The sequence below is a fragment of the Vigna unguiculata genome, chromosome 1 (genome assembly GCF_004118075.2).
Source record: "Vigna unguiculata cultivar IT97K-499-35 chromosome 1, ASM411807v1, whole genome shotgun sequence".
NCBI classification, from domain to species: domain Eukaryota; kingdom Viridiplantae; phylum Streptophyta; class Magnoliopsida; order Fabales; family Fabaceae; genus Vigna; species Vigna unguiculata.
In genome coordinates, this window is record NC_040279.1 from 1,136,075 (window position 1) to 1,148,410 (window position 12,336).

Genomic DNA, 12,336 nt, shown 5'->3' on the forward strand with positions numbered 1-12,336 from the left:
TATTTTTAAGAGTTAAATATGTTTTTGATCCTTCAAGTTTCAGTGAAATTTAGAATTAGTCTCTTTACAAAATTTTTGACCAATTTAGTCATTCATCTTTAAAAATGCGTGAATTTAATATTTTTAACTAAATTTTATTAAGTTTATCTGAGGTTTCAAACGCATTTCATGATATAGTATTTGAATTATTTATACTGTTTGACACATTTTCACTTTAATGTTAACTCAAATATTATCATAAAATGCGTTTAAAATGTCAAAATAAACTTAATAAAATTTGGTAAGAAATACTAAATTTACGTATTTCTACGTATGAATAACTAAATTGATATAAAGTTTTGAAAAAAAAAATAATTTCACAATTCAGTAAGATTTGAAGGATAAAACAATGCTTAACCCTATTTTTAATTATGTTAATCGATATAAAGTTACAAAAAAATATATACAAAATATATATTAAAGTAAAGATAACCTCTTCTCCAAGGAAAAAAAATAAGTCTGGATTTTATTTCCAAACCCCATCAAACTAACAAAGAAAGACGAGCAAGATCCCAAAACCCCCCAAACTAACGAAGAAAATCGAGCAAACCAACCAAAACCCTAACCCCTTTCAGAAATGGGAAGCAGCCAAGCCGCCGTATCATTCCTCACTAACCTCGCCCGCTCCGCCTTCGGCCTGGGCGTGGCGGCCACCGCCCTCTCCTCCTCCCTGTACACCGTCGACGGCGGCCAGCGTGCCGTCCTCTTCGACCGTTTCCGAGGCATTCTCGACGACACGGTAGGCGAGGGAACCCATTTCCTCATCCCGTGGGTCCAGAAGCCTTACATCTTCGACATCCGCACGCGCCCTCACACCTTCTCCTCCATCTCCGGCACCAAAGATCTTCAGATGGTCAACCTCACACTCCGCGTCCTCTCCCGTCCTGAAATCGGCAAGCTCCCCGTCATTGTCAAGAACCTGGGTCTTGAGTACGATGAGAAGGTTCTTCCGTCCATCGGCAACGAGGTTCTCAAGGCCGTCGTCGCGCAGTTCAACGCCGATCAACTCCTCACGGACCGTTCTCAGGTATCCGCTCTTGTCCGCGACAGTCTCATTCGCCGCGCGAAGGATTTCAACATTGTTCTCGATGACGTCGCCATCACGCACCTCTCCTACGGCAGCGAGTTCTCGCGCGCGGTGGAGCAGAAGCAGGTGGCGCAGCAGGAGGCGGAGCGGTCCAAGTTCGTTGTGATGAAGGCGGAGCAGGAGCGGCGGGCCGCGATTATCCGTGCCGAGGGAGAGAGCGATGCGGCAAAGCTGATCTCCGACGCTACTGCCTCGGCCGGAATGGGGCTGATTGAACTGAGGAGGATTGAAGCGTCCAGGGAAATAGCCTCCACGCTGGCGAAGTCGCCCAATGTTTCGTACTTGCCTGGTGGACAGAACCTTCTCATGGCTCTTAATCGATGATCGTGACGATGATGATGGTAATACTGTTATATCAATTTATCTTTTTCAAGTTTTAACAGAGATTATTGGGACAATGGGAATGTATAGTTTATGGTTAGTAGAGTATAATTGAATGTTCTCTTCATTAGAGTATAATTTAGGGTTGATCTTATGAATAAGGTAGAGTTTCTATTTTGTAGATTCAGTATGAGATTTCTCTTACGAACATTAGTTAGGTTGCAACACAAACATTTGAGTGCTGAATTGTTTACATTTTGCATACATTACCACACCATTGGAACTCATTTCCATTCTTTTCTTTTACTGACATGATACAAAAACTGCTAGGATTCAGGGGCTAACACTGTTCATTCAGCTCTGTTGAGTTATTTGGGTTTCATTTTCATTTGAACTTCAAATTATTGGAATTGTTTAACTGCTTCTACCTCTCTTGCACAAAAGAAGGTGAAACACCATGAAATTGTATGTGCCTAACATTTTGTGCTTCATTTCAGGGCTTTTCTGCATCATTATAGGGCTTAATAATGCGGTGACATGACATGCTGAGATCAATTTGTTTTGTTGTTCTTTTTGGGAGTAGTTATCATATGAGTTTTTAGTGTGGACTCTATCTCATAATACTTGGATTGTGCTTAAATGTATGTTGTCTTGCCTATATTATTTACCACAGAAAGTATTTCAATGCATCTACCTCTTTGCTTCTGTTTCATTTCTCAATTTTGACCTTGTTGGCTTTTGTGAAAGTTTCTAACATTCTTTGTTAATCAATTTCATATTTTATGAAATACAAAATATTTTAACATGTTTTCATTCAGAAAAGTATTCTCAAAACATGTATACTAGTTTTAAATTATTTCAACTTTACAACCGTTTTTAAAATAATTTATTTCTTTTAAATTTTTATTTAAAAAAATAAAATATGTATTAAACTACTTATAAACATCAAATTTTAAATTGTTAGAAGGTGACATACACTTACAATGAAGATATACAACAAATGTTATACCTAACTCCCAGAAAGAAAACATATCCAACATAAATTTTAATGTATTTTAGATTATTGAAAATTATGGAGAGGATGAGTTCTTTAAATAACTAAATAACAGATCATCTGTGAGATAATTTGTTGATTTTATGAAAATTAAATGTTTTAGACGGTTTTCTTTTAACTTTTTATATTTAATATATGTATATACACATTATCTGTTAATTCTTTAAATCATTTATGAAATTTTGTTGTTATTTCTATACCTTGTACCTTTATTTTAGACAAAATTCCTTTAAATATTCCAATCAAATCATTACAAATATAACAAGATAATAATCAACCATTACAAATCATTATTTAGATGGACTTAATTAAAATTTAGTAATCAAATCCAGATTGATATATTTTTTAAATTATTTACGAATTTTTTACTTTCTACATAAAGAATCCTTTAAAGTTACAATATCTTTATTATATGAGAATAAAATTATTCCTTCGTTATCCGAAATATATATATATATATATATATATATATATATATATATATATATAATATAGTCTTGAGTTCGTATATTTATTTTAGTTTACGTTAATCTCTATAAATTTAAGCAATAAAAGTAGTAGTCTAAAAATGTACAATTAAAATTATGTGTAGCGACTAAAAGATAAACTTTTCACAAATATAAAAGTCAAATATATAATTAAAATAAGAAAGTATAATTAGAGGTGGCAATGCGGGCCGGCCCGTCCTGTTTAGGTCCGTCCCGCATAAGGCCCGCTCCGCCCCGCACATTTTATGCGGGCCGCATATTCTGGCCCGTCCCGCATATACGTTGGCCTGCGGGCCCGCAGGCTGGCCCGCTTTTTTTTATTTTTTTTTATTTTTTTTTATGATAAAACTTTCAATGTTTAAAAATTGGGAAACTTTAAGAAGTTCACAAAATTAAATAAAGACTTTGGGGAATTAGATGATAAATTGATAATTCAACATTTTCATCATATTCATACTATGACATTCAGTGGCGAAACTTCACCAAAAATTTTAGGGGGGCCAAATTTTATTTGTTATATATAAATTATTATTTTTAATTAAAAAAAAGTAATTTCTTACATCACTTTTTATTCAAAATATTCATTAACTTTTCAATCTTGTCGTAGTGCAATTTGATTTTGAAAATAATAAAGAAATGATGGTGAAAATTGAGATGGAAATAAAATGAGAGAAAGAGATGAAAACATGGAAGAGAAAAACCAAATAAAAAAATATAAAAAATTATAATAGAGAAAAAAAAATATGATTTTTAAATTTTAAAAAAAATCCAAAATAAATTAATATAAATAAGATAATAATATACAAATAAAGTAATAATATATAAATAAAATAACAATATATAAGTATTTTTTTAAAATATATAAAATAAAGTAAAATAAAAATCAATTAATGTAAATAAAATAATAATATATAAATATTATTTTTTAAATAACAAAAAAAGCAAAAATAGAAATGGTTGGGGGAGCCCTGGCTCCCCTATGTCACAACCTTGTTCCGCCTCTGATGACATACACAATGTATTCTTTAAATTTTAGCACATTAAAAATTACATAATACTTGTCTTTTCCAGTTATACAAAAATTTGAAATGTTAATGCAAGAGTTCATAAAAGAAGTAATTAATATACACAAGTGCAAGTTTTTTTTTTTTTTTTAAATTTTATGCAGGCTTGCAGACTGGCTCGCGCGGGCCACGGACCTATGCGGGCTGAGCCCGCACGGGCTTGCGGGCTCACTATCCTGGCCCGCCCCACTTTTTTCTGCGGGCCTGCGGGCTGGGCTCACGGGCCAAGCCCTAATTGTCATCCCTAAGTATAATGTATAATGACTCCAAACAAAGTATTAGTACAATAAATTAATTAGCACTCATACTCTATAATTGAATAACAATGTATCAATGCAAATATTATTTATTGAAGGAATGCTCCATGATTGGATAAAAAAATCTATAGATAATACCTGAAACAAGTCGAGTTTTAAAAATCATAATATCTCACAAGGAAAACTGATATTGAATGTCCAATTGACGTAGAATCTACAATTATAAAGGCATTTTAATTGAAAAGACAATAACTATCAAATTAAAGCCAACTAAATGAAAAACATACTATTCTTTCAAATATTTGGAACATAAACAAAGAACATGTTACATAATCAGCCGTGTATCTGGGGCAGCATCTAATGTGAGCACAATTGGTGGGTTTAAATTAAATGCCTCATCTACCCTCTTATTAAAAAAATTACATTTCTCCAAAAATTATTTTTAGTGACTAAACACTTCAACCAAAAATTGGTCAGGGACACAATCAACCAAACCCAAATGGGACTATAGAAATACCCGAGTGAATAAAACCTCATCCCCCGTTTACAGTATAATTTATGACTTCTACTTGCTCTTACAACAACATGGATTCTGGATTTTCAATATAGCCCTTGAATGCTTTTAGCCATTCCGCACCAATTGCACCTGAACAGAACAAGTGTATCGTTGGCATGTTTTACCACAAAATTAGCTTAATTTTGAGTTAAAAAAACATTTAAGATTAAGAATGATTACCATCTATAACACGATGATCACAACTGAGGGTCACAGACATAAAAGAACCAAACTTGAATTCTTCAGCGCCTGATCCCGGAATGACCCTCCTCTCAGCTGTTCATACGAAGGTATCATTAAGAGAAAAGTGATTGCAGTTGATATAAGAAATAAAAGGGGGAAATGCAAAACTGTTCTTACCAGATCCAACTGCAAGAATGCCCGACTGAGGAGGATTGATGATTGCACAGAATTGTTTGACACCAAATGGCCCTCCCAGGTTAGACACTGTAAACGTACCTCCCTGTAATGCAATTCAACCCAAGAATTTAAAAACCAGCCCAAGTAGTCTTTATTCATAGATGAATAAAAATAAACGTCAAACTCCAATAACCTCATAATCTTGGGGTTTCAAGCTGTTTTCTTTGGCTTTCTTTGCCAATTTTTTGACCTCCTCCCCTATCGTAGAGAGGCCTTTCTTGTCTGCATCCTGCATGTATTATGAATAGGTCAAAATGATGACCTTTAATTGGAATATACGCTAGAATGTATTTCAAATACTAGAAAGAGGCCCTTGCTCACCCTGATAACTGGAACAAAGAGCCCATTATCAGTCTGCACAGCTACATTAATATTCACATTATTATACCTGCACAAAAACAAAATAACAAACTTAACAATTAAAGTAATCCACAAATTTGAAGGCAATAATGAAAAACTAAAAGACTTACTGGCGAATATAATCATTTGCCCATGAACTGTTACATTGAGGAACTTTGCGGAGAGCCAATGCAGCAGCCTAAAATCAAAGGCACAGATATAAAACGCAGTTTCTTGTACTACTATTTTTACAATGCTGGCAACGAGGTATGAATTTGTGACCACATAGTATACATAACTTGGTTAATATCTCCTTCATAGAACCGACTTAAGCTAAAAGACCTCTTTTAGTGATTTGTGAGACAAGGGTTTTGGGCCATAACTGCAAGCCAGATAGCTGAACCCTCCCCTTGAAGGTTGAGCCATGTAACAACATTTGGCTAGAATCCATTTCACTATAGTGCATTCTGCATTTTCACAACTGATAATTGTTGTGTACACTTAATTTTTATTCAATGAACACCAATTATCTTCCTTTTATTTATTTATTGTTAAGTTAGTTCCATTTTGTTATAATTTTATTCTAGTTTGTAGTTAGTTATAAATAAGATTTTATGAAAACTTGTGTGATTTTTTGCAGACTTTTTATCATAACAAAGAGAAGAAAGAAATGGAAGGGTTGTAACCAGACGCAATACATAACTTAGTTAATACACATAGTCGATATCCCCTACACACATTTAGTTAGCACACACATGGGAGACAGAAAAATCATTTACATTGCCTCCAAGGCAAGCAAAGGATCCAACATATTTCATATTTTGCATAATATTATTTAGCTCACAATCTATTTAATAAAAGTTAGTCTGAATTTGGTTCTGTTTTACTATGATCTTAATGTAGCCAAAGAGACACAATAGGGGTCCCTTCTAGGAAGATTGGTCAAGCTAACATCAAATAAGAGAAAGGTCATTTAATATGATTTCATTTTAACTGTCATAAAGCATTCCACAAGTAGTATTTCTTAGATAAGATGTTGACCTTCCCTACTTATTAAGCACCAAATAAGCAACCAAGAAGACAAGAACAGATAGTCAGATAAAAATCCAATACCTTGATTACAAGGTCATTAACTGAAATGCGGGAGCCACCAGAGGCTTCTTGCAATGAATTGAGTTTGCCCCGCAAACTGTAGACAAAGTGTTTCAATTATCAGAAATAATATGTATGGCAGGTAAATCTTTCAAATATTATTGATTATGGAGAATTACCTCATGAGTTTATCAACGCATGCATCCACTGTTAAATAGTAATGAGGAATAGTTTGCTTTGATAATAACAGCCGTGAAGCTGTGACCTGTAAAAATACATGGTTTTATTTAAAACATCCGTCATGTTTACGCAACACAACATATATTATGATCAGAACATAGAAGCAAACACACAGAAGGAGAAAATAAAATATGCCAGAAGTTATTAGCAAAAGTACCAAGAACCCGTATGAAAGTTCACAACAAAATTAGAACATCATGTGACAAGGTCCAAAAACTGGTCTTTGATTTACACTTGAAACAGAAATATCATCTAATAAAATTTCAGACTTCTTCAGCAAATTACCTTCCGTATCTGAGAGACAGGAATGTCGATATAATCCAGAGCTGCGTCTGTTGGACCCTTGGCCTTTGAGGGTGCGGAAACTTGACTAGAAGCTGGATCAGAAGCCAAAAAGGGTTATAATATAATCAATTTAATCAGCCACACATGGTAAGATATCCTAGAGCAAGCAAGACAAAGTGAGGCATTATCTAGCATAACAATGAAGTGTTTCCACTATAATAAGTACAGTATACAGACAAATTAATATATAAATAGAAAGAATTATACCTAAGAAATCTTCAATATCAGCCTTCACAATGAGTCCTTCATGTCCTGTTCCTTTAATGCTAGAGAGAGGTACCTACACCAGCGAGGGAAATAGATTATCCAGCTTTTTCCTGAAAGACCTTCAACCATATAATTTGTTATTGATAACTGACATTTTTCTCTTCAGCCAACTTTCTAGCAAGGGGACTAGCAAATACGCGATCTCCAGATGGAGTTGGTACACTAGGTTTGGAAACCTTTGCCTCAGGTTCTCGAGCAGGCTCCTTTGCCACCTCCTTTGGTGGGGATGGCTCAGATGTTTCTTTGGCAGGAGGCGCACTTGGTTCAGATGATGAAGGTTTGTAATCTTTAAACTTTCCAATATCCCCCTCATCTTCAACAGTTATAGCAATTACCTATGAAAGAAGTTCTTCATGTTACCAATAGTGATGCCTTCCATATGTCAATAGAGTCCGGAGTGTAAAAAATATATGTTTCTTGCAATTTCAAACTGTGGAACAATAAATAAAAAGTCCCTTTCAAAAAAGAGAGGAGGAGAGAGTCAAAAGATATCAATACCTCACCAACTTTAATTTCTTTTTCCCCATCTCCACGAACTATCTTGGCCAGATAACCTTCTTCCATACTTTCCATTTCAACAGTAGCTTTATCCTATGAAATACATTTATGTCAATGTTTGCATAAGAACCTTAATAGAGGTATTATGTGTCAAGTCTCTGGTACAAGAACCATACAGTTTCAACTTCACAAAGAACTTCACCAGGAGAAACTTTATCACCTTCTTTCTTCAACCATCTTGCAATGTTACCCTGTATATAATTGGGAATTCTTTAGGAGAAACCATGACCCACTATATGACAATATCATTTGATTCAGAAAAGTAGAAACCTCTGTCATTGTAGGTGAGAGAGAAGGCATTCCAATTTCCTGGTGAGGGGGTAAATCTGAAATATATTCACCAGTGTTGGTGATTAAATCAATAAGTACACTATTATTTATATAGTCTCAAAACATAGTATTCTATTAAATAAAATAAAGAAAAAGGGAAGCTTAAGGAGAGGTGTAAGACTGTGAAAACTTTTTGAAAAATACAATTCTTGTATCCTAAAAACTATATTTTTAGCTAACAACCAATCAAGTGCATGGCATCTCCTGTAAGGAAACACAAATGATAGAGAAGCACAAGCTGTGGCATGATGTGAAAAGACTCATAACTGTTGACAAGTTAGAGAAACATTACATTTAGTCTAGTAATGTTAGACAGATGTAAAACCATTCACACTTGTATCTCCACCAAAAAGGCTTGAGATTAGAACACCTATTACAACATAAAGTGGTTAAGATTTTCAACTTTCCACCCTATTCTTAAATAAGTTGAATGTGGCATAAGGTAAATCATATGTGTGCACAGTGCATTCCCCATGCTCTATGCAGAAAGAGTTCTTGTATACGGGAGATTAGTGATATAAACCATGCTTGTACCCCTAGCTAACAACTTCTTTTAGGGAACTAGGTACAGGATTATTACGCCATCTCCAACCCAATGTATTTTTATTTCTTATGCATCTTAAATGGGTCTTATCACCACACATCACTTATTTTTACGTTTTATAATTTAAGAAGTTCATATCTCCAACCTAGCATCTCCCTTTATATACTCTTATACAACACATTTATTTATCTAGTCAATAATGCATCTTATTTCTATTTTTTATTTGGGTAAATATTACCTTATATCTTTATTAAAAGCAATTTTTCGAGTGCACTTACACAATGTGCTTGATGCTTGACAAGGTCCAGCGGTTGCTTTTACAAAAAGCACAGACAATTCTTAACTGGTAAGAACTGCTCTCCATAACCAATGGTGGAGATGCCCTTAGCATATTATCAAAAGACCCCGTTTAAAAAAGTCTCAGCTCAATCCAAGGTCAAGGACACACCAGTGAGTAGTTAGATACTCTAGCAAAGATTACCTGAGGTAGCTCTATATTTGCAATTTGCAACAGAGTACATTTCTCCTTCTATTTATAATTTACACTATAAAAAATAACATTACAGGAGAAAAGATGCAGTCGGTTAAATGCAGCTTCAAATGTCCAACACCCATCTTCCATTTCAATCAAATTTCAAAATTTAATTTGCCAAACTGAGAAAGTGTCAGATATGCAGCACTGTAGGACATAAAAAAGCATTACAAGCCCCACATAGGTGATAAGCATCACCCATATTTCAAATCTTTGATATATGGATGACTAACTAAATGCAAAGCAAAAACCCAGTGAACATGTTAACCAAGCTACTTATCCAATCATCCATATTAAAGGACATCAAGCTTAAACAAATTCATCAGGACCCATGAAATAAAAGATCAAAATATAAATAGTCAACAAGGAACATTTTGAAAGGCTTAATGTAACACCCAACAAGAACATGGAGGAAATAAAATTAACAGTCCAAAGATCCATTGATTGTACCTGAGGCTGATGCATAGCATCTCCTTGACAGCACCTGTGAACTTCTTTTTGAGAACACGGTTCATTGACAATTAAAAAGCTACTGTCAATCCCTTTTGAAGCAAGACATATGCAAGGAAAAAACAAATTATTATAACATAAAGTGACATACGGTGAAATCTCTCCGGTGTACCCAGACCCCATAATGGAACCCCTTCTAATACTAGCCATGGAGATGCTTCTCTTCTGCGTACCAAATGAAAGTTTATGTCAAAAATAAAGTACAAGTCAGCTGAAAATATACAAATGCTGAGGAAGAGGAAGTGAAAAGCAGTAGAGTAGGCAAGGAAAAGAAAGAGAGATATTGAAGGCAGAAACAAAAAAAAAACTTGTGATATATTGTTTAGTTTTGATGTAAATTTGCTCTACTCACAGTAAAGTTGACGACCGGTTCAAAGACACTGTTTCTTGTTGAAGATTCAGGGAGCTGAGTTTTTCGTACATCTAAACAAATAACCAACTACAATTATTAACATAGAAAATAAAACTTAAGGAACACCATTCACCAAGCTTTCAAATGGCTCCCAAACACCAGAATATGCTAATATCACTTCAAACCTCTCCAATACAAACTATACGGTTACACTTATACTTGCTGCTCACTCACAAACACCTTAATTAAAAACACCAACTGGTTGCCAATACACCTATAACAAATCAAGCATTCTACACTATTCCCATTTCTAAATTCAAAGTTTCGCAGGAATGATTAATCAGGACAATCCAACACAGAATTCCAAATTTACAAATAAGTTTGCTATGAATTTAGTTGCAATTGAGAAATAACCAAAGAACCAAGCAATTACCGCGCCTCCTATTGAGAGAGGATTGAGCATCGCCGGAAAACCAACGCGCCAAGATATAACGCTCGTGGTGCACCAACTTGGAAACATTTTTCACCTGAATCCAACAGAAATCATTAAATAAACAGAAAAAAGAAATGGTTTGTTTGCATTAAAACGCGAGAAATGATAACGGTAGGTAGAGAGGTAGGATATGATTCACCTTGGCTGAGTGATTGAGCAAATGCGACGCCATCGCCGATGAACGGAAGAGAAATGGAGAAATAGCGACCTAAAAAAGACCGGTTAGGGTTCGTTCGCTGAATAGATCCGATCAAGTATATGCAAAAGGCATGCTATGAAGGTAGCAACTATGGCAGCATACCAACCAACTCAGGAATTTTTTTTTCTCTTCCTTTAAATAAATTCTTCTACTTTTCTTACTTTTATTTATTTTTATTTATTATTATGACATCGTTTATCGTTTGTTGTAATTGCAAGAGAAAAACAAGAAAGAAAAAACATCTAAATTTTATTTTATTTTTCACTTCCTTTTTCTTTTTGTGAATTTCGAAAACCTCACCGTTCATGTGTAAAAAAAAAGTTACTCTTCTGGCAAAGTCAACTTATATTGCTAATTAGTAAACCATAATAACTGTATTATGTATAGAGGTTAGAATAACTATATATAATTAAAGTATTCTTAGAATTATTGTTTGATAGATATTAGACATGTCAAAGTGAGTCAACCGGCTCACACAGGTTGGCTCACCATAAGCCGGGTTAAAAATGAGTAAACTCAACCCGTCTCACTTTCTGGTAAGCCAGAAATTTTGTAACCCGGCTCAATCCACCACGGGTTGGTGGGTTAAGTGGGTTGGCTCACCAACCCACCTAAAAAAATTATTATTATTTTTTTATTATTTAAATATTTAAATAAATTTTTAAGTAATCCATGAGATGACAATCATAGTAAAATCAATAACCAATGTTTTGATCATGCTCACCACCAATATATGAAGAATTATTTCCAAGAAAGTATCATTAGTCTAAAAAAGCATGACTAATATTACAAATTTTCTATTATGCTATTCAACAAAATATAAATAAAAAAAACTATACATTTTTTTCATGCTAATTTAGAAAAAATTGTTTATAAGATGGTTACTTGAATAATTTACTATAAATATTATATTTAAAGATTAAAGTATCAACATATATATAACTTGACAATCAAATTAATTAAACATTCAAATAATTCAAATATAATTAGGTAACATTCTAGCATTTAAAAATATGAAATTATGAACAAATATAATTGGAGTAGTAAATAATTTAAAAAAATTAAAAGAAAATTTAAAAAAATAAAAAAAAAATTGTAAAAAAATGTTGGTGGGTTAAGTTTGGGCCAACCCACCTTCAACCCGGTTCGAACCCGTTTAACCCAACCCGTGGGTTAAGTGAGCCGGGTTGAGTTTAACCCACTTTTGAAAAAATTGAATTTTTCTCAACCCAACCCGGCTCGAACCCGT

The 12,336-nt window shown here is 34.0% G+C and overlaps 2 protein-coding genes across 3 annotated transcripts; one reads left to right on the forward strand and one right to left on the reverse strand.

The window, feature by feature from the left end:
- Positions 1–497: 497 nt before the first annotated feature.
- Positions 498–2,159, forward strand: LOC114178924 (prohibitin-3, mitochondrial). The gene is made up of 2 exons (XM_028065110.1): positions 498–1,467; positions 1,945–2,159. Exon 1 carries the CDS (start codon positions 617–619, stop codon positions 1,448–1,450), a length of 834 nt encoding a protein of 277 aa, XP_027920911.1. The 5' UTR covers positions 498–616; the 3' UTR covers positions 1,451–1,467; positions 1,945–2,159.
- A 2,404-nt stretch (positions 2,160–4,563) lies between these two features.
- Positions 4,564–11,249, reverse strand: LOC114194883 (dihydrolipoyllysine-residue acetyltransferase component 2 of pyruvate dehydrogenase complex, mitochondrial-like). 2 transcript variants are annotated; one of them, XM_028085296.1, is made up of 19 exons: positions 11,028–11,249; positions 10,829–10,922; positions 10,396–10,466; positions 10,135–10,208; positions 9,984–10,024; positions 8,398–8,453; positions 8,244–8,318; positions 8,068–8,160; positions 7,662–7,904; positions 7,510–7,582; positions 7,243–7,334; positions 6,897–6,982; positions 6,739–6,814; positions 5,757–5,824; positions 5,608–5,674; positions 5,420–5,515; positions 5,227–5,329; positions 5,047–5,142; positions 4,564–4,956 (listed from the first exon to the last, which is right to left on the reverse strand). In XM_028085296.1, the coding sequence occupies exons 1-19, from the start codon at positions 11,058–11,060 to the stop codon at positions 4,886–4,888; spliced, it is 1,608 nt and encodes a 535-aa protein (XP_027941097.1). In that variant the 5' UTR covers positions 11,061–11,249; the 3' UTR covers positions 4,564–4,885. The 2 variants fall into 2 exon arrangements, with proteins under 2 accessions (XP_027941097.1, XP_027941092.1); XM_028085291.1 differs by having other exon boundaries at positions 9,984–10,027.
- Positions 11,250–12,336: the final 1,087 nt, after the last annotated feature.